This window comes from Primulina huaijiensis, chromosome 5, assembly GCF_012295235.1.
Source record: "Primulina huaijiensis isolate GDHJ02 chromosome 5, ASM1229523v2, whole genome shotgun sequence".
In the NCBI taxonomy this organism is placed as follows: Eukaryota; Viridiplantae; Streptophyta; class Magnoliopsida; order Lamiales; family Gesneriaceae; genus Primulina; species Primulina huaijiensis.
Window position 1 is genome coordinate 18016826 of NC_133310.1, and position 21950 is coordinate 18038775.

The 21950-nt window shown below is 34.9% G+C and overlaps 2 protein-coding genes and 1 long non-coding RNA gene across 9 annotated transcripts; 2 read left to right on the plus strand and 1 right to left on the minus strand.

Moving 5' to 3' along the window:
* The first annotated feature begins 1833 nt into the window (after positions 1-1833).
* LOC140976743 (conserved oligomeric Golgi complex subunit 1-like) lies at positions 1834-7270 on the plus strand. 3 transcript variants are annotated; one of them, XM_073441033.1, is made up of 7 exons: positions 1834-2143; positions 2230-4438; positions 4724-4921; positions 5310-5584; positions 6201-6380; positions 6582-6756; positions 6971-7270. In XM_073441033.1, the coding sequence occupies exons 2-7, from the start codon at positions 2450-2452 to the stop codon at positions 7109-7111; spliced, it is 2958 nt and encodes a 985-aa protein (XP_073297134.1). In that variant the 5' UTR covers positions 1834-2143; positions 2230-2449; the 3' UTR covers positions 7112-7270. The 3 variants fall into 3 exon arrangements, with proteins under 3 accessions (XP_073297134.1, XP_073297133.1, XP_073297135.1); XM_073441032.1 differs by having other exon boundaries at positions 1834-4438; XM_073441034.1 differs by lacking the exons at positions 6582-6756; positions 6971-7270 and having other exon boundaries at positions 1834-4438; positions 5310-5598; positions 6208-6328.
* A 4200-nt stretch (positions 7271-11470) lies between these two features.
* On the minus strand, positions 11471-15679 carry LOC140976744 (uncharacterized). 5 transcript variants are annotated; one of them, XM_073441038.1, is made up of 5 exons: positions 15604-15667; positions 15436-15515; positions 12928-14024; positions 11946-12738; positions 11471-11859 (listed from the first exon to the last, which is right to left on the minus strand). In XM_073441038.1, the coding sequence occupies exons 3-4, from the start codon at positions 13918-13920 to the stop codon at positions 11965-11967; spliced, it is 1767 nt and encodes a 588-aa protein (XP_073297139.1). In that variant the 5' UTR covers positions 13921-14024; positions 15436-15515; positions 15604-15667; the 3' UTR covers positions 11471-11859; positions 11946-11964. The 5 variants fall into 5 exon arrangements, with proteins under 5 accessions (XP_073297139.1, XP_073297138.1, XP_073297140.1 ...); XM_073441037.1 differs by having other exon boundaries at positions 12928-14033; positions 15604-15621; XM_073441039.1 differs by lacking the exon at positions 15436-15515 and having other exon boundaries at positions 15604-15679.
* LOC140976747 (uncharacterized) lies at positions 14011-14981 on the plus strand. Its single transcript, XR_012175311.1, has 2 exons — positions 14011-14157; positions 14898-14981. It is a non-coding gene; the product is annotated as an uncharacterized lncRNA (long non-coding RNA).
* Positions 15680-21950: the final 6271 nt, after the last annotated feature.

Consider the following 21950-nt stretch of genomic DNA (forward strand, 5'->3'; position numbering starts at 1 on the left):
CCACGACCTCGATTTTGTCCTCGACCAAAATCTTGTCTGTAACTTTGATTTTGGTTTCCAGGTTTAAATTCATTTTTGCTTACAGCATTTACTTCTGGAAATGCTGTTGATCCAGTGGGTCGGGACTGATGATTTCTCATTAATAGCTCGTTGTTCTTTTCCGCCACAAGAAGACAGGCGATGAGTTCAGAATATCTCGCAAATCCACGCACTCTATATTGTTGCTGTAGTGTTATATTTGATGCGTGAAACGTGGAAAATGTTTTTTCAAGCATTTCCGATTCTGTAACCTCATGTCCACAAAATTTTAACTGCGAGATTATTCTATACATCGCTGAATTGTAATCACTGACTTTTTTAAAGTCTTGGAATCTTAACATATTCCATTCATCACGGGCGGTCGGAAGTATAACTTCCCTTATATGTTCAAATCTCTCTTTTAATCCTTTCCACAGAGCCATGGGATCTTTTTCGATGAGATATTCACATTTTAAACCTTCATCAAGGTGTCGTCGTAAAAATATTATAGCTTTTGCTTTTTCTTGTGATGAAGATATACCATTTTCTTTAATGGTCTCGCTTAGACCCAATGACTCAAGATGCATTTCTACATCAAGAGTCCATGGCATATAGTTTTTCCCAGTAATATCAAGAGCGATGAATTCGAGCTTTGCCAAGTTTGCCATGGTGGTACTAAAAATTACGATGCATTTTATTAGTTAATGAATATTGCAATACAAAGTAATGGATAAACAACAAGTACAAGTATTCGTAAAAATAAAGAAAACACACGAGGAGGATATTCTCCGATAAATACAAGACTGGTGAGTATGATAACCAAAATAATTAAAAATAACCTCGTGAAAGCCATCTTCTTTTTTTCTTCGAAAATTTGATGAAGAATAATTTTTAGAGAAGAAGAGAAAGTTGGAGTGATTGAATGTATTTGTGAGATTGTATTTATAGAGCAAAAACTAGCCGTTTTGTTACCGTTTATTACCGTTGGTGTATAAGAAAATAAATGTATGTATTTGTATAATTTTATGGTAATAATATGGTGTATATAATATTAGTCATATTTAAATAATTATGTATATCATATCACATTATTATAATTAGGTGTCATAAGTTATTTTGTTTAAAAAACCTTATAGGCTTTTATACTTGTCGTATCCCTTACCGGGAGTGTGGGATGTCGTCTTAACATCCTCCCAGGATTTATAACAAGTTTTTGAAAAAATTATTTTTATTATTTCTAACAATAACATTATATTATATATTACATATATAAACAATAAATAAATAACAGTAAAATAAATATTATTACTTTTGTTACCTTTTTCTTCTGTTCGGAGCTTGGAAAAATATGGAGGACTTTTAGAGCTTCGTGCTGATAACGTGTTGTGAAAAAGTAAAAATTTACGGTAAAAAAGTAAAAATCTCAAACTCTCAAAATTATCACACTACACACTTTATAATATTTTTCTCTCAACTCAATTGTGATTTTCTTCACAAATGAGAGATCTATTTATAGAAAATTTTTACAAATAATCCAAAAATAAAATACATCATTACCTACATCATCACACACTAATTTTCAATATTCAACACCTAATTTTACCTAATTTTCAACATTCAACATTCACATTTTCAACACAAATATTTAACACATTTTTAAATAATTTTTCAACACTAACCATCTTTTTTATTTAATTAATTTCTCCCCACTCCCACCGAAGATATGGCCCAGCAAAATGTGGACAGGCCCAAGACCGAACCAGCCCACAGTTAAGAAGGGGCCTGTTCCCTCGCTGGGTTAAGCAAACATTTACGTTAAACCGGGCAAAGCTATGACTGTCTCGTTTCCAGGCAAACGAACGATGCAATGCAAACAACCAGAGAGCCTTCAAATTCATCACACGACCACCGGCTTTGATTGTTGGCGGAATGAATGGTTTCCAGATTATGATTTCACTTCAGATCATGATTGAAGATTTCAGTTGTTAAAAATGAGATCAAGCGGAATGTGTCATTGGTAGCAATCGACAAGGGTATGGGTGGCGTTCCGACTTGGGGAATTACTGTTGCAATCCAGATATATTAATTTGAAATGAGTTTGTTGCTCAGCATTAATTCCATCCAGGTTCGAAGTTTTCGCTATTGAGAGTAATTTTCTTTCATTTTTTTGTTTCAAAGCTCGTGGGAAATGGACGGAAAATTGTGTTCTAGGACGTCCGTAACCACCGCCACCGACGGAAATCAATTGGGTATCAGTAGCGTCCCAAGGAATCAGGATGCCGAGTCTTTGTTCCGGTCGAAACCCATCTCAGAAATCCGAAATGTTGAGGCAGCCACCAGGAAACAAATCCAGGACAAACGTGAGGAGCTCCGCCAACTAGTCGGGAATCGCTACCGTGATCTCATTGACTCTGCCGATTCCATAGTCCTTATGAAGTCATCCTGTGAGTCCATCACCGCCAACATTTCTACCGTACACAATGCTGTCCTCCACGCTCTCTCTTCCCCTTCCGATTCTCCCAAGTCGCCTTATGTCTCCTTTAACCCCGCCGGAGCTCGTATTTATGGAATTGCCTGCCGCGTCAAGTACCTGGTGGACACCCCAGAAAACATTTGGGGCTGCCTCGACGAGTCCATGTTCCTTGAATCATCTGGCCGTTACATTCGCGCAAAGCACGTTCATTTCAACTTGCTCAACTTAAAGGAAAACATGAGTGTTCTCTCGAATTTCCCGTTGCTGCAGCACCAGTGGCAAATAGTTGAAGGTTTCAAAAGTCAGATATCGCAGAGGAGTCGTGAGAGATTGTTAGATCAGACCCTTAGCCTTGGAATTAAAGCTTATGCTGATGCATTGGCAGCTGTTGCTGTCATTGATGAACTAGAACCTGTACAGGTTTTGGCTCTGTTTTTAGATTCGCGAAAATCGTGTATGTTCCAAAAGCTGAGTGCCTGTTATCATAATTTCAATGCTGATAGCTCTGATTTAATATCAGTGTTCTGTGATGTTTTAAAGATAATTCAGGTTAGTGTAGGTCAAGTGGGAGAGTTATTTTTGCAAGTTTTGAATGACAAGCCTTTGTTCTATAAGACCATTTTGGATGCCCCTCCTGCTTCGCAGTTGTTTGGGGGAATACCGGACACTGATGAGGAAGTTAGGCTTTGGAATTCGTTCAGGGATAAGTTGGAGACTGATATGGTACTCCTAGTTGGGGATTTTATTTCCAAAACTTGTTCCGATTGGTTGAGGAATTGCGGTAAGGAGATCATGAGTAAGATTAATAGAAGATACTTGATTGATGTCATAGGCAGTGGGTATGAGCTTTCTTTGGCTGAGAAGTTGATTAGGGAGACTATGGATAGCAAGCAGGTTTTGGAAGGCAGTTTAGGGTGGCTGAAGAGTGTTTTTGGTTCTGAGATTGAGTTGCCATGGAAAAGAATCCGTGAGCTTGTCTTAGGTGAAGACTCGGACTTGTGGGATGATATCTTTGAAGATGCTTTTGTTCAGAGGATGAAAACTATTATCGCCATCAAGTTCGATGAATTAAGTGACGTCGATGTAGCAAAGTCAGTTCAGTCCATCGTGCAATCTCCTGGTGATCACACTGATTCTGAAGCTTACATCAACGGATATCAGGACTGTGGCGGGGTTTGGTTCATGACGCCTGATGGTAAAAAGTCAAGTTCAATTCCTAGTTCAAAATCACAGTATTTCCAAGAAAATGATTTTTATAGATGTCTCAGTTCTTATTTTGGTCCTGAAGTCAGCCGAATCAAAGATATTGTGGACGGCCGCTGTCAGAGTGTTCTTGAAGATCTCCTCAGTTTCTTGGATAGTCCTAAGGCATCATGTAGGTTAAGAGATTTGGTTCCGCATGTGCAAAATAAGTGTTTTGATAGTCTATCAGCAATCTTAGCACAGCTTAAGAATGAGCTGGATCTGCTCTACTGTAACCTAAATGGCGAAAGAAAGGGTGAGCAATCTGTGTCACCGCCTAGAGTACATGTCGAGAGATCATTATTTATTGGGCGACTAAGCTTTGCGTTTCAGAAGCACTCTAAACACATCCCTGTGGTCCTCGGTTCACCTAGGCTATGGACGAATGAATTTATGACCGACATCATTACTCCATCCGCAAATGCACTTAAGCATGCTAGGGCAACCATCGACTCACAAAAGGTCGATAGTCCTCGGAAAAGCATGTTTGATCCAAATAGAAAACATACTTCTCTTGCAACTGCTGCTTTATTTGGACTAGATGACAGGTTGAGCCCACAACTTGAAGAATTCAGACAAACAAACCAAGACCTTTGTGTTAGAGCCTACAATTTGTGGATATCATGGGTTTCTGATGAACTTTCAAACATTTTCACTCAAAATCTCAAACAGGATGATGCCATGACATCAAGTGCTCCAGTCAGAGTAAGTGTTGTTTTTTTCTTGGAAACCTATTCTATTGTCTGCAAACCCCTCCATCTTTATTCTTGTGACTTTTATTCTAGAGCGCTTATTGCATAATATGGGCTCCCTTGTTTGCCATAAAGAACTTATATGCCTGTTTCTTTCTTCTTCTTCTTTTTTTCTTTCCCAGTTTTCATGATTATCTTTCAATTTCATGAAATTGAATGAAACATATGTTTCTTTAGTTAGATAGATTTAACAAGGACCAAAGAAATCTGACGTTTTTCTCTAATAATTATTTGGTAGGGTTGGGAGGAGACAGTAGTCAAGCAGCCAGAGCAGTCAAGTGAAGGCCAGTCAGAGATGAAGATATTTCTTCCTTCTATGCCTTCTCTATACGTGATCTCATTTTTATTTTATGCATGTGAAGAAGTTCATCGTGTAGGTGGACACGTTCTTGACAAACAAGTGATGCAGAATTTCTCATCCAGATTATTGGATAAGGTATACAGTTTTCCTTTTATTGTTTCATATTTCACCTCCGATGACTGTGGCTTTAAACTCTTATGTTTTCATAATTGTTGTATTTATCTTTGGTAAGAAATCCGGTGAACTCTGCTGGAGGTCCTCTGCATATTGTGCTGACTTAGGCTGATGGTAAGCTAATGTATCTAAAGGGAACTGGATCTAGAATTTAATCACTTTTCCGTTGCAAGGATGTGTGAAAATTGCATCTTCTCCGTGGAGACATCTTTTGTTCTCGCTTTTAGGTTTTGTGAATTAAATACATAAATGGATTTTTAAAAAAAATTGGGATTGCAATGGAAATATTTCTTCTAGATCACTTTTTTCCTTAGTATGCATGAACATAGTTTTTGTTTTGCTTTCCTAGGTTATTGGGATTTATGAAGATTTCCTGCCTCTTGATGCTACTGGATCTCAAGTTTCGGAGAAAGGGGTTTTGCAAGTTCTATTGGATTTGAAATTTACTGCTGACTGTTTATCTGGAGGTGATTTTCACGCAAATGAGGATTCATCTAAAATTTCAAGAGTCGTATCTCCCTTTAGAAGGAAACAGGAAGCTCAAACTAAGTCAGTTATAAGCGAACGTGTGAATCACTTGGTAAATCGTATTTCACAAAGACTGGATCCCATAGACTGGCTCACGTGAGTTCTTGGAAGTGCCTTTTATTCTTAAAGTGTTACAATTCATTAAGAGCTTGACTTTGCACGACTGATGATAAAGTTTTTGTCAGAAAGTTCCCAGTTGTATATCTTAGCTGTTACGTGTTAACTCTAAATTTCTTTCATTAGTAGTTTAGTTTGGAAAAAAAAATTCATCACACTTCCCATTCATACTGTACCACACTTTTTTGTAATTTTTTCTGCTGCTCTAATTAGTATGTAAGCTTTCCATAAAGGAGAAAACTCCAAAAATGTTCCACTTACAAGCACAAATGTGTAGAGAGCTCTCGATATTTTATACATTTGTTTTTCTTGTTGACTGCTAATTGTTACAATGTGAATTTATATAAACGAACCATAGACTAAGGCGGTGGTGATATTTTAGGAGTCCAATATTTCTTTTTTAGTCTAACCTGAATATATACGCTGCTCTGAGTAAGCATGGTTACATTGGCTTCGGAGTGATTACCATTTTGGATTTGTTTTGTATATGTTATTTCTCTGTCTCTTCCGTCTTGAATATTTTTATATTTTATGGTGCTAAATATGCTGTGCTGTGGTTTTATTTTCATTTCTGATTTATTTTTACATATCTAAGGTATGAGCCATATCTCTGGGAGAACAAGAGGCAGGCATACGTGAGACATGCTGTCCTCTTTGGGTTTTTTGTGCAACTTAATCGAATTCATGTGGACACCATACAGAAGCTTCCCTCTAATTCCGAATCAAATCTAATGCGCTGCTCAGCAGTACCTCGTTTCAAGTATCTTCCCATCAGGTGAGCACCAGAGGAAAAAACAGTTCTGTTGTGTTGTTTGTTAGTATGTTTTCATCAACCTTGAATAGGCTAGGCATAATTTTTTACTGAATCTTATATTGATTTGATCATAATCTGTTTGACATTGTCGGCTTGGCTCCGTTTAAAATACTTTTCTTGTTTGCATAGTGAATGTTCTCAAGCTTTGCATTTGTTTTCCAGTGCTCCAGCATTGTCCACAAAGAATGCTGACAGGGCATCTGTATCAACATCTCTGGATGATGTTTACTCCAGAAATTCATGGAGAAGTTACAAAAATGATGAAATGTCTCGAAATAACGATGATGAGAACTCGAGTTTAGGGGTAGCTGCACCATTTTTGAAGTCTTTCATGCAGGTATATAATTTATATTCCTTGTAATTTCTGTATATCTTATAATGTCTAATAATGCTTGGTAACCGAAACTCTGGTGTCACCAATCATTTATGACTATATCCATTGGTTAAAATCTGATTATGTGTTGGCTTTTCGCTGTCTGGTTCAATTTCGTAATATGTAGTTGTGCATTAGATATAACTACAAGCCTTTGTGCCCTCAATTATATCTTCAGGTTGGTAGCAGATTCGGGGAGAGCACACTGAAGTTGGGATCCATACTAACGGATGGGCAAGTGGGCAGGTTTGGTGACATATTACCTTCCCAAGCTGCTGGACTACTTTCATCATTCACCACTTCAAGATTAGATTCTTGATCCTCAAAACTACGAGAAATTCTTGTATCTTTAATCGTTCCTGTGTCGCATTTTTTGGAGATTAGCCATGGGATGAAGAAGGGAAGTATATGTTTTGATACCGTAAAAGATTACATGCACCACATTCGTGTACGGAGAATTCCTTGTCACGCACACGCACTTGCACTTGAGAGGATAAACCACAAAATGAGAGCCTTTCACCCAATCCTCATCTCCTAAGTTGGGTAACATGATGCCTAAATTTGAAGTTCCCGCGACGAAATCCGTGACAAATTCACGTGTATTAGAATGGAATTGAAAGTGTCACTTGGTAATATAATGTTTGTGTGGGATGTGGCCTTTAATCCCATGTGTCTGACCAAAATATTTGGACCTTATTCATTGGTCTATGTCCTACATTGATTGGGGGTGGGGCCTTTTGCGCATTTATTGTGAAAGTGAGATAATTTTCACGTAACAAATAAAATAACATATGTATTCAAAGTGGTAACTTATATTTCGTCGTAAGAAAATTGTACATAAATAAATAGATTTTTTAATTTGTATATATATTATAATTCTCTGTTTCAAATATAAAGGGTTATTTCATCTACTAACTTAAAAATCCAGATTTTGTCGTTTTAAGGGACTTAATAATATTGTTTAGATAATATATTACAGATAAGAGGCAAGTATAAACTTTTACCAGTAACACAAGAAAAGTATTTAATAAGACCAAGTCCAATTCTGATATGATACTAACAGTAAATATTTTGTGAGGTGGTCCAGTGAGGGGTCATTCGAGACATGGAACAACATATATGTATTCTTGAATTCAAATTTTACATAGCATATCATAACTTGAATAATAACGAAATAATCATAACATGTCATCACATATCATACTCGTATAGCATACTTGTTTAGCACTGAAAGTCATCTCGTTTCCATGGTTTCCTGATATCAGTCTCCTATATGTTAATCCTCGAAGGAGTGAGACCATGTCCAACATGTTAATCCTTTATGGAGTGAGGCCGTACAACGGTTACAATCCCACCATATAAGGGTCATGGTTCGAAAATCCTTTCTCATATTCAATAGAATCATAATAATGCTTTGAACATATAATTTGACAAATCTTGAAGAAAACATACCGTGAACAAGGAATTATGCTCGAACTCGAACGAACTTTTAAAAGAAAATTGAAGGGAGATTTATATACAAATTATAATATACTAAAAACCCAATTAAGAAAGAATATATGCATAACAAAAGCACACTTACGAAGGACAATTGTGCAAATTATAGTATAGCAAAAACCCCTCTTACCTTGAATAATTTGAAAATTGAGAAGTGGTGATGGTAGAATTTCGAAATTGAGCCTGGATCTGGACTGCTGCAGAGCTTCGATACTCGGTACACTAAGAGAGCAAAGTCTCAAAAATTCCTAGGGAGAACTAGAGAAAAATTTTCGAAAATGTGGAGGTGTGAATTTCGAATGGCATGGCTCTCGTATTTATAGGGGTTGACTGTTATCCTGATCGTGTATTATCCTTGCGTTTGAACTTTTAAATTAAATCTTGAATATAAGATAAATTATCATATATTATCCATGATACTGGATAATTTCGAAATTTATATATCAATTCCTTGGATATATTTTCCAAATATTCTCCTATCCAAGCCTGCTAAATTTCGAATTTTGTGTCTAATTCCCAAGATTCGGTAGATCTTTTATTTTCCAGTAAAATTAAATCCTTGCTCTTAAATCCCAAAAATATCCTTTAGTAATTTCGAATTTTGTGGTAAATTATCCCAAAAATAATACTCTTGATTTTCGCTAAAATTCAGGTAGACGAACTTTTAAATTTTTTCATGCCTGCATTTTTTTTTATCTTGTAGACTTTTTCCTATCTCCATAATTTCGAAAATCCTAATTAAATACTCCAAGATTTCGAAATTTAGGGATCATATTATCCTCATGCTTGATCTTTATCCAGGTATCAATATCATATCAAATCTTAGATCTTTATCTGATATAATCTTTCTAACTTTGAATTTATATAAAAAAAACTTTACCTGCTTATATCCAAAAAAATTCCTTATTTAATTTCTTAGATCTTGATTTATTTATCCTAAAATTAGGCTTATCATCAAAATTCTTATCTCCCGAAAAAAATCAGGGTTTTACACTTGAGGCGTGTTCCTAAACCATATTCACAAAATAAAGTCGTATTTTTAACATAAAAATGATATTTTTTTCATGTATCGAGTTGGGCTGAAGATTCGTCTCACAAAATTGAATAGTGAGACGGTGTCATAAAAATTTTTATGTTCAAATTGAATAAAAAAACATTTAAAATTAAATAAATATGTTAGGTTGTTGTCAATGGAGATGTATTATGCAGGAGCCAAAACATCTCTATTACACAACAGCCAAAACCGAAATCATTATGCCAGAAGAATTATTTTTTTAGGAAAGCACAGAAAAATGATCTTAAACAAATCTAAACCAAAAAATATTTCAACCATTTATTACATTTCTCTCTTAATGTATTGTTTTCGCGCAATCAATGCGCAATGAAAGTCTAAAAACTTTTGTTTTGACGTTCAAACGTTTTTGGACATCATATGATTTAAACTATTTGTAGGATGTTATATTTGATTTATCTTTGCATTTAAAAACGTTGGACACCAAACCAGTTTGAGATTAACGAAGTTGGTCTTTTTTATAAATCTCTATGAACAATAAATTGAAATCAATATCGTCCTTCAATAGTCAAATCCGGTCCGCGATCGAAGACTACGCTCGTAATATAGATCACACTAGAGATCTAAACGAAATTTTGTGTTGAAATTCAATCGCCGGAATTTAGCAATTCCAGCAGCGATGCGGCGGCGGCGCACGACGGAGCTGTGGTGGTCTCGGCCGTGAGGTGGGTGACCGATTTTGTGAGTTGGAGATAGAGTTAAGGTAGTCTTTGTGAAGATTTTCTTAAGTTGGGTTGATTGTATGTTACCAACTTTTGATAACACGTTTTTTATTAAACACTATCTCAATATTACCATAATTATTTTTGAAATAGGATTCTTCAAGTTCATTATTTAAAATTCTCATGTTGTATTTTTCACTCTTGAAAATATTATGTATAATTAAATAATTATTAACTCTTGATAATACAAGATTTAATATAATTAAATAACTATTATTCAATTTAATTATTAGCTCTAGACTTATCTAGAATTTTCAATAAAAATCTTACATAGCATTCACCAATACTCAATTATTATTTAATATATTCTAAATTCACTAATTAAATAATTGTAAACTCGTTATAACTCCGATCGATGATCGGACATTGCCGATGTGACGAGGGTAGAGTACAAATCTCGTTCATATAATGAAAAACGAAAATTTCGAATGACAAAATTTCCAATGATTGATTTTTTTTGAAGTTTTCTATGTTGGAACTTCCTTTACTAAATTAGGCAGTTATACGCTTCTCACTTAATTAGCAAGCATGCTAACTTCCACAACTTCTAATAATGAAATCTATTTATAAACTCTTTTATAAATAATATGTTTGATCCCCGTCAAATTAAAGTCGTCAAATTCAACTCCTCGAATTTGACTATCTCAACGAGAACACAAAATTCAATACTTATGTGACCATCAATGGTTCATGGATAAAGCTAGTCGTGAGTTCACAACTTTATGTTATTTAGAACAATATTTGTTCTTATTCGAGCATACCATAATTAGCCACATATTTTTTCCATCAACTTCTTGATCAAGAATCAGAACTTAAGTCTGATTGCACCCATCAGATAATGGTAAGAGCTTCTATTCGCATTGCTTCATGATCTCCTATGTATCACTGATAGTGTCTACAAAGAACTAGTAAGTTATAGTTGCCGTACAGTACGGTCCATTCACTCATATATCCCGATCGAATCTGCAATCATTGGTATATCGAGATTTGCAAATGAATTTGATAGTGATGTGATGTATCTTTGAGCAATAATAATGACATTATATGTTCAATTAAGGAAACACATTTCCATAATATTCATGTCCGATAGAGAGTTGTTCAGTGCCTCATCAAATGAGCACTCATATGTATGAATGGACATCTCTACGCTCTTATCAATAAAACATGTTCACATCACAAATACTGGTCTCAAGCTCGAACGACATTTATCCTTGTTTTACGCAGCTGAATCAATTAGAAACAAATTCAGAATATTCAGTACAGTTCATTATGAATTTTATGATCCACTAGACTTGTTGACCTCATGATACTTACAGTATATTCAGAGATTTTATCTATGCAGCTTGCATAAATATACGAATAAAGTAAATGTCACAATTGGATAAAACCATCAATTTTATCGTTTTTACATAAAAGTCAATAAATTTCAATCACAAGTTGGTTCGCTAGGCACCTACTCTGATATTTTCAATTTCTCATAGGCAATAAAGCATGTACATTTGATCCCATTATTCCTTATAGGACTATAATCGACAATATATGAATCAAAAGGGAGTGTAACTTCTTTTATTAGTTCTGATCTCTATACGAAGAATTGTTTTCGCCTCGGACATTATTTACATTGTGATAGAACACCAGTTTAGTCGTTATTCTTGTAGTGAAAAGGGCTAGTAAACCTGTTCATCAAGAAATATGGATTAGACAAAGGCGAAATATGAGCCACATGATACGACGATACAATGTTCCCTACTTTTCTGGTATAGGTGTCAGCGGTTCCTGTTCAAGAGGTTCAAGAGAGCATATTTGAGCATAGTTTCATTTTAAAAAAAATGGCATACTAATAATATGTAAAACGATTGGACCTCAGCACACCGCGACTGCTTAACGCTTGATCTTTGTAAAATCGCCTTCTGTTGCCTTTAAACCACAGCTTCGAGTCTTTGTGTCCTCGACATGATATGAACGTCGAGATATAGTTTTTCTTGGTGCAGCAGGCAAAGTACGCCAAAGCCAAGAATCTGATGGAGATTTAGGCAACGGTGGGAACTCATAGTGGCATTGATGAGAGTCTTCGAAAGTTACTTTTTCCCGCAGTATCTTTTCTAAAACCTCAGTTGCTTGTTTTTTCTCCACTAGTACATTGGTTGAGTAAAGCTCAAGATCATTTCTGTCAATCGAATATTCAACTATGGAGTCCCCGGATTCGTAAGCAAGGGGAAGACGTTTCTCTTCCCCATTCTTAGTATCCAACTTATTGAAATCCTCAAGTGATGAATCTAATGTCTCTTTCATATCTGGGGATGGAATCTTTTTGGGGGATTCCACTTTATGAACAGTGTCTACGTATAGAGTTTTCTCGACAACAGGAGATTCTGAGTTTAATTCATTTGGACTTTCATTGCCAGCCAAAAACTCCCCGAAGGTTTTGCTGCCATTCTTACGAAATCCGATGTCCTTAATATCGGTGTTCTTTGTTTCTTGAGCAGTGATGAGGACTTCTTTCTCTTCAAGAAAAGACAAAGGTGCATCGAAAAATGCCGATCCCTTTCGGCTGTGTAAATGGCTTTGATCATTTCTCAATCTATTCTTATTCTCATTAAGTTCAACTGTTTGGATTTTATCGATGGGTCTCGGTTCTGAAACATCAGATTTCAGCTGAAATAATAACAGAAAGGAACAATTGAGAAACAAAATAAATAAGCAAACCAAGTAGACTCAAATAGGTGGACCAAATTAGAGCTCAAAAAGATTTAGGGAAGGTGAATGCCATCCACGTATGGCCCTGCCCCCAAATCCTACACATGAGCCTTGAGGGAACAGGGGAAAGAAATTATAAGTCATTACCGCCTCTGTCTCAGTATAAGAACCAGATGATGAGGAACTAGGTTGCATTTTATACCCGGGAGATTGTGTTACTCGGGATCTCATGCCCATTGTAGGCAAAGGATTTAAACGGCAAAGGGAATTCTTGAAACAAAACCGAGGTAACAACCCACAAACTGAACGCAAATTTGGACGTTGATCATAGTTGCTCTCTTCATCGCTCTCTTCTTCTTGATCATCAAGATAATGGGAATAGCGGTTTGCAAAACCAGGTCCGTAAAGAAGGGAAGTCTGATCTTGCAAAAGTATTTTCTTTAATTGCTGTGGTTGTTCTTGAACTACGTGTTTTCTTGGTGCATAATGAGGCGCCTCTGATGTCATTGCTTTTGCCGCAGGCAGAAACCTATCCATCATAAACTCACGAGTTCGTGGATCCGTCGAAAAGCTTCCCGATGGTTTCAGCTTCATGTCTAGATTATCGAAGCCACTTACACCACTCATACTACAATTCAAGAAAAATGATTCGGTTAGTGAAAGTGTATCAAGTGCATCAGTAAATGCTTCATCACTATCCTCCGACTCGGAACTCCCCTCCGCTGCTTTCTCTTTACCACTCTCAAAATTCTTAGCATTTTCGTCAAGAAGCATTCCATTCTTGAAAAGTCGAGGGATTTCATCACTACCACTCAGAAAATGTTTTCGAGAATCATGCTGGCTAGCCTTCGGATCTCGTCCCGGAGGAAGGTTTGGGGCAACTGGAGGCCTCAAAAAAATTTGAGTTTTCTGTTTCCTCTCTTCCTTCGGTAGTCCCGGAGTCTGTTCCCATAGAAATGGGACAGACCCGGGATTACTAACAGGACCAGATTTCAGTTCTGGTGCACGAGAAGTTAGCCTAGGAATACTCGAGAAAGAACGGTTGGTTTTCATTCTCTCTTCTTTTTCTGAGTTCACTGTAGGCGAGTTTCTTCTTACTGATAAAAATGGCTGATTGAAATTCAACTGCTTCTCCTCCATCAGATGCAAAGGACCATTTACAACCCGAAAACATTAGATTTAGTTCCAAACTCGATGACTAAAAGATCCTCAAATTACCTTGGCCAAATCATCTCTAATCAACACTGCAATTACTAAAAACCAAGAAATCAATTTTCCATAACAAAAAAACATTATTTGAAGATACATTTCAAGTAAACTGCGCCAAAAAGTATCATTTTCTCAATCTGTCTATGATGGTAGTATATGTTTCACGGGGTATACAAAATATGAGAGGAGAACAAGAAGAAAACAAAGAAATGGCTTTGTAGAGGCAAGTGTTGAACACTTTCTCCTTAAGAAGAATTTGCCCTCACAATGTGCTTGAGTTTTGTGGCAATCTTCTCCCAAGATACAACTACAACTCTTGAATAATGAGCACTCAAATATTCAAGTTCTTTCACAAGGAAATGAAGGAACTCTCTCTTTTTGAAGAAAGGAAGAAGAAGATATGCAAAATGATGTATGTATTTTTTGTTTTTGTATAATCATGTATTTAATGATTTTCATGTGAAAAGACATGAGCTTTCATTCATAAGGGTGTCCCTTGGCCATTGTAACTGCCGAGAGCTCTCGGCAGGAGCGCGCGCGCTGCTGCCCTCGGCAGGCGCTCGCGCGCGCCTGCGCGCAGAACTCTCGCAGCCGCGCGCCAGCTCCTGCCCTCGGCAGGCTCGGGCGCACGGCTGCGCGCAGAACCTTGCGCAGCCGCGCGCCAGTCACTGTTCACGATTTTTTTTTTTTTTTTCGATTTTTGTCCCCTACATGTTCTGACTACTTGTTTGAGTTTCTTTCAACATATGATGAACTCGTTTCGAGTTTAATTCAGAACCACCGAACTTAATATTCGTTCATTAAGCTTCGTTTTTCTTTTCGAATTTTTTCAATCAAACACATTAATTTATTTGCTTAATTTTCATTCATTAAGCATCAAAATTTTCCAACAGTATAAGATGCAGCAGCATAAATTTTTCACCCCAACGACAGCTGTATTGTTTTATTCTACACCAACATGAATCAAATTAAGCACTTCGAAACCTTAATAATTTTTTTTCCCAGCATAGTTATTACAATGGAACCTACACCTTCAAGATGGTTAGTTGCATTTACATTTGACAGATATAGACCAACAAAACAGGAAAAGACAAAACCAGATCACCTTAAACTCCAACAAAATCTGAAGCAACCCAACTTCCACACATCCCCCCCCCCCCTCTTTGTTTCAAGAAGCAAAATCAACTTAAAAGTAAGAACAGAGAGAATATGTGCCACTTGGAAATGATCCAAGAATCTTGAAAAAAATACAACACTTACAGTCCAGAATCAAACTCCCGTATATGATTTTCGGGCTTCAAATTTCTTGATAAAACCAACAACCGACCAAATAAAACAATGAAAAGAAAGTATTTTAACCAAAACATATATCAGCAATAAACAGAATAAAGACAAAAGCTTAAGATTACAACACAGAAGGTATGAAAATCAGGAGCAAAATTTTACCTTTTTTTATTACATAACTAAATGAGGAATCTTGGCACTTGATTGGCGCTAAGTTGATGTACGAGATACTGATGCACCGCCTATGAATTAAATGGATATTTATTGATGGGAGATGAAGAAGAACAAAAGGAAAGTGATGATTCGAAACCAACTGGTATGATTGATCACCTTGTGCAAAAGGTAAACATGGCTGCTTATCTTCTTGTGATAAATTGGCATTTTTCTTGCGTGCCAAATTTGAGATATTGATATAAACAATGGATTATAGCTCGAGGACCCCAGCTCACTATATTTGCGGGCATAGATAATGCACTTGGCCTTCTTTAAATTTCCATTTATTATTTGATATTTATCACCAAACAAATAGAATATTAATAATAATAAATTACATTAAAAATATATAATAATATTAAATATAAGAATAAATTATATATGGTCAATCCATCCACTGTGTGCTTTTGTTTATAAAAATGGTGATAACTATTTAAAAAAATGCACATACCATAAGACCTTTTAAAAAAATTCAAATAATCTTATAAAACACATTAAATTATTATTGTCAAATATCTCATATCGATTAAATCAAGTCATTGTAATTTTTATATATAAATTTAGACAATTCTCTCTCAGTAAGTTTGTTTATTTGATGCATTGAATTTCGCACGTCATGATTTAATCAATTTTATTTCAAACACAACCTAAGTATTAACACAGTTTTCAAATTCGTGAACAATGCCGATATGGACAAGCTTAAAAAACTATTAGGACTTGTTTATGATACCCAAATTTACTTACCTCGTTTAATAATGTTGAATTTTATTTATTTTGCTTTCGGAGAGTCGTCTGTTGTTATATAATGTCATTTGATTTCATGTGATGTCATGTGTTCATCTTTCATTCATACTTGTCATTTGATTTCATGTGATGTCATGTGTTCATCTTTCATTCATACTAGTGCACCGACGTACGCGTTGCGTGTTTGTATAATATTTTTTATAATTCATTTTGTTTATATTTAAATGAGGAACAAAATATAATTATAAGAAATATTGATGAACTATATTGCAATTTTGACATATAAATTAAAAAATAAATAGAAAAAGAAAGGAATAAAAAAATGAGCACAGTAAGAATTGAACCTATAAACTTAATGCATGTGAAACAAAGACTCTATCCACTGAACTACATGTAACTTGTATTAAAAATTTCACATTTTATTAATATGTAAAATTATTAAAACAGACTATGACACTAAAAGTTAGTTACTCTAAGTGTCTCAAACTTAATAATATAGTATAGAAGTATAGATATAGTATATATAACAATCCTAGTTTTTTGGGAAATTTGATGTTAAATTTGGGACCATGAAAAGTTTTGCAACTTGCCGATTGACACCTAGATGTATTGAATTTTAAGATTTAATCCTTTTTCAAATGATGCTTAGCATATAATTACATGAGAAAAAGTGACACTTTGGAGTATTATTTTATTCCAAGCCTATAATTATTAGGTGGATTAATGTTCCTTTTAATACCTCTTTCTTTTCATCTTCCAGTCCACACACTTGAATGATTAAGCCTCTAAAAAGAATATTATAGTAAATCTTCACTACGATAAATTACATTAGATGAGACCTGGTAACGATATAGGAAGGGCAAATGATTAGAGCTTTGACAGTTGGGTTTAATTAGTGAGATTAATTAGTAAACAAAATTATAAAACTTCAAAAATTGAGACGAATCCATGAAATAAAATTTATTTGAGTAAGTCTTTTACGAGACGTTCTCACTGTCATGAGAAGGCCTATTGAAATTTTGTTGAGGTTGATGTTGCCCTTCAACAAACATATCATATGGATATGGCTGAAAACCAAGCCACCAATAGGCGATATAATGCGTATAATTATTCGCTCATACCATTTCATATAATCATCATTGATTTTCCTCGATCTATCATGTCGTTCACCTTGTACGTACAACATACCTGGACTCTCGATTCCACATAAGAATGACATCTTTATGATATGAGTCCCAACATGTGTTGCGATGACCTACTCTTGTGATATTGCGTAGGTCATCGTTTTCTAGTGAAAGCATTAGAATTAAGCATGTTACGGACCATATCGGACCGAATTTTACCTATTCCGATTATGAAGTAATTGAACCAAATCAATCCGGTACATACCAAACGTGAATTAAAAACTTCGAAACTTTAAATAAATTATTCAAAATGCTAATAAAACTTGATCATCATGTTTTTCATTCAAAATATCATAAACATGCAAAATATGATTTGAATGATGCAAAAAGAAAGGTTTAGAACGTGTTTTTGCGTTTAAAACGCTCGAAATACGAATACCGAAGCGGTGGAACGTCAATGATGGACAGAGGACGATTTCTTTCCTTTTTTCTCGCCAAAACCCCACCGAAAACCCACTTTGGGATTCAAGGGAGTCGAGTGATTGTTGTTGGAAGGAAGAACGAGGAAGAAAATTGAAGAATAAAGGAGAAAAAAAATCCAAAACTTCCTTCGCTTGCGAAGAGCAATCGGCGCTGCTCCTTCAATTCTTGAAGGAAAAAACTTTCTAAGTATTTAATTAATGAGCTTAATTAACTTTAGTTTTTAATTAATAAATTGGGCCTATTAAGATTAATAAAATTATTAGGTCTCAAATTTAAAAGATTTAAAAATATCTATTTCCAAAAAAATCTCTTACAAAATAAATAATTTTTTGGCTCCCACTAATTAATTTAAATTTGACATTAAAAATAACATAATTCTTAAATTATTTATAATAAATATTTTTTTAACTAAAAATAAAATTTTAGCTTTTAAATTTTTAACACCTTAATTGTCTCCAATCTTCCGTCTCGAGCCAACCACCGATATTCGCCTGAAAATCTTTAAATTGTGTAATTGAGAAAAATTACACAATTACTCATTTAGTCACTCCAAATATATTATTCATACATCCAAAATCATTTAATTAAAATATTTTAACAATTTAATAATTTTCATGCATGCTGTCTACGTGGACTGATTTTCGATCGTTACATTTATAAACTATTTTATGTGATACTCTTTAAATATTAGTTGATCATTTACTCAATACTTATTTCGAAAAATTTACATACTCCAGTAATCTATTATATATATGTGTTAGGCATGCTTATCGGTTCCACCGGACCGGTTTCGGACCGGTTCCTACCGGTTATGGGTCCGGTGAATTCGGAACCCCGGTTCCGGTTCCAAGTTGAAATACTTGGAACCAATCCAAACCAAGACCGGTTCGGCTTCTAATAAACTGGTTTCGTTTCGGGCCAAACCGGTTCCGAACTCTAATTTATTATATTTTACTATGTAATTAAAATTAGTAATATAAATGGACAATTTGTTTTTTGAGTATTTTGATTGCAAATAATTGTGATTACATAAAAAAATTTAACAGAATAACTTAAACATTTATTTTTACAATTAAACATCTAAAAATCATCACGATTTATTAAAATATATTTTGAATATTCTGGATCTTCGTCGGAACTTGAGCTTTGGAATTCGTCGATCGCGCCAGAGGTCCTATTCTTTTTTTCTGCTGCAAACCAATCTTGTAGGCACGTTAGCATGGAAAGTGTTTCTGGCTTTAAATTAGTTCTTTGGTTACCAATGATCCTTCCACATACTGAAAATGCTGATTCGAAAGCAACACTTGAACTTTGAATGGGTAGGACATCTCTTGCAATTGCAGATAACACTGGATAAAGTTTAGAATTTACTTTCCACCATTCAAGAACATCGAAATTATCCGTAGTCTCAATATATTGAATTAGATAAATTTGGATCTCATTGTAATTGGTTGTTGTCACCGATTTTCCTTTGAATTTTTGTCGTTTCAAACTTTGAAAGAAGTTCAGTGCTCCACTTTTGCTCTTATATGTCGGCATCTCCTCCGGCTGCGCACTCGGTTCATCACATTCTTCACTAGCATACAAATCAAACAATTCTTGGAGAGTATGCATGATTGACTTCTTTTGATCGTCAACATTCTTCCCAAGAAATTTAGCATACTATTCAAAAAATACGTCTAATCCTCCTTGATTTTGAGTAGGATCAAGTAATGTTGCTAAACCATGTACAATTGAGATAGTTTCCCAATATTTTAAAATTTTGTTTTCCATATTTGAAACAAAATCACGCATAACAGAATCATCGCGATATTCAATAAATTTATAAAACATATTGAAAAGCAAAGGTAGAAACATGGTTGAATTAGGGTAGTTGATGCCAGAAAATTTTTCGGTTGCTTCTTTAAAAATTTCTAACAAAGAAACATATTTACTCAAAATATTCCAATTATCGTCAGTTAGCATTAAAGATTGTGTTGTAATATTATTATAATATGGAGTAACTAAATCTTGAAAACGTAACAAAGTATGAAGCAAGTGATATAAAGAATTCCATCTAGTTTCAATAGGAAGAGGAAATTTTTTAAATTTAATTCCGGTTGATTCGACTAGTGTTTTCCAGTCACGTCCATATCTTCTTTCACGTAATAATTTCCCACATAATTTGAATTTTTCTATAACAGTGGACATTTGCTCATCGCAGGCACATTTAACACATAAGTTGATAATATGACACGCACATCTAACATGAAGCAAATTACCTTCTAAAATTGGTTTTAATGAATCTTTAAGATATTTAATTGCAAGAGTATTGGCACTCGCATTATCTAACGTTATCGACATTATTTTATTTTGTATGCCATAAATCTTAACAACATTTGAAACATATCTAGCTATAGTGTATGCTTTGTGAGACGATTCTAAATGATCCGGCGCTAAAATTCTTTTTTGCATTGTCCAAGTTTCGTCAATACAATGACATGTAACAACAAGATATGATTCATATTTTAAATTAGTCCAAATATCAGTTGTCAAACTAACTCTACAAGAAATATTTGAAAGATGCGATTTTAGTGTTTCTTTATATTATTTGTAAATATCAAAACAATATTTCTTAAGTGTGTGCCTAGAAATATTGTGAAAATCAGGTTGAATAGTACTAGTAAATTCAACAAAACCTTCTTGTTCAGCTATTATAAAAGGTTGACAACATTTGGTAACAAACTTTACGATGGCTTTCCGAGAAATTTCTTTCGTAATTGTAAAAGCTTTTCCACTAAAAGGATAAATTTGTTGTTGTATTGGTTCCCTACCGAAAGGTTGTAGCGTATCAAGGTCAAGTTTATGTACCTTAACTAAATGTTTTTCCAAAGTACCGGTACCACCGGAACCACCACCCGTTTTGTAAGAATACCTCGTTTTGCAAATTTTACAAACGGCAAAAGAGTTATTCGTACCTTGTTGTTCAATATCAAAGTGATCCCAAACTTTGCTTCGCTTTGCACGGGCTGTCGTCGTGCTTGTTGACATTGTGTTTCTTGCTCGAGTAGACGATGGCGTCCCTACATCTTTGTTGGGGAGTTCCATGGCTTCTTCATCCTCGTGGCCAGGTTCGACTTCATCAAAGTCGGGGATGTAGCCAAAATGTTCACCAAAGTCGGGAGCGTATTCGCCAACACCACCACGACGGTTTGAAGATGATGCCATTGAAATTCGTAATATTTATTTGAGTAAATTGCGAAATAATAAATAAATAACAATAAAAATAATACGGATTATAGATAAAATTATAACACAATTATTGAATATATTTGGAGAAATGATAGCAAAGAAATATATTGATTGTAGAGAAATGAGAAGTTGAGAGAAAATTGATATGTGAAATATAAAAAATGACTTGTATTTATAGATGATTTTGAGGGTTAAAAACAAAATAATATTTACAATTTGGCCCCCAAAATAAAAAAAAATTCACAATTCAGTAGCCGTTGAACGGCTACTGAAAATTTAAAAAGTGTGGCTGCTGCAAATGCAGCCTTTGGGCCAACGGCTGCAAAGGCCTTTTTTTATTTTTATTTTTAAAAAAAATTCGGATTATGGGTTCCGGGTCCGGATCCAAGCCGGTTCCGGATACGGACCGAAACCGATTCGGAACCGGACCCAGAACCGGTTCATAAAATACCGAACCGGTTCAACCCACAAATCAACGGATTGTACATGGTTTCGGGTCCGGTTTTTCCATACCGGTTCCGTTTTCGGGCTTAACGGGCCGATTCCGGGTCGAACCGGCCCGTTAACCATGCCTAATATGTGTTCATAAAAGCATTTCTGTAGTGAACTTTATAAACTTAAATATTTAAGGTTTTTTTTTGTTTGTCAAAATGAGGTGTACTTTAAAAACCAATTTCGATCTGAGTTAGTATATACTTCATCGAAAGTAATTCTTCACACATCTCAATACCATTAAATCACATAAATCTCTAAAATATTAACAAAAATTAATATAGTGTATTAATGATCCAAGAACTAAAATTTCACGTCATAAAGAAAGAAAAACTCCACTGCACATAGAAAAATCCATTTCAAACATGATGCATACATGTTTTCTTGCAG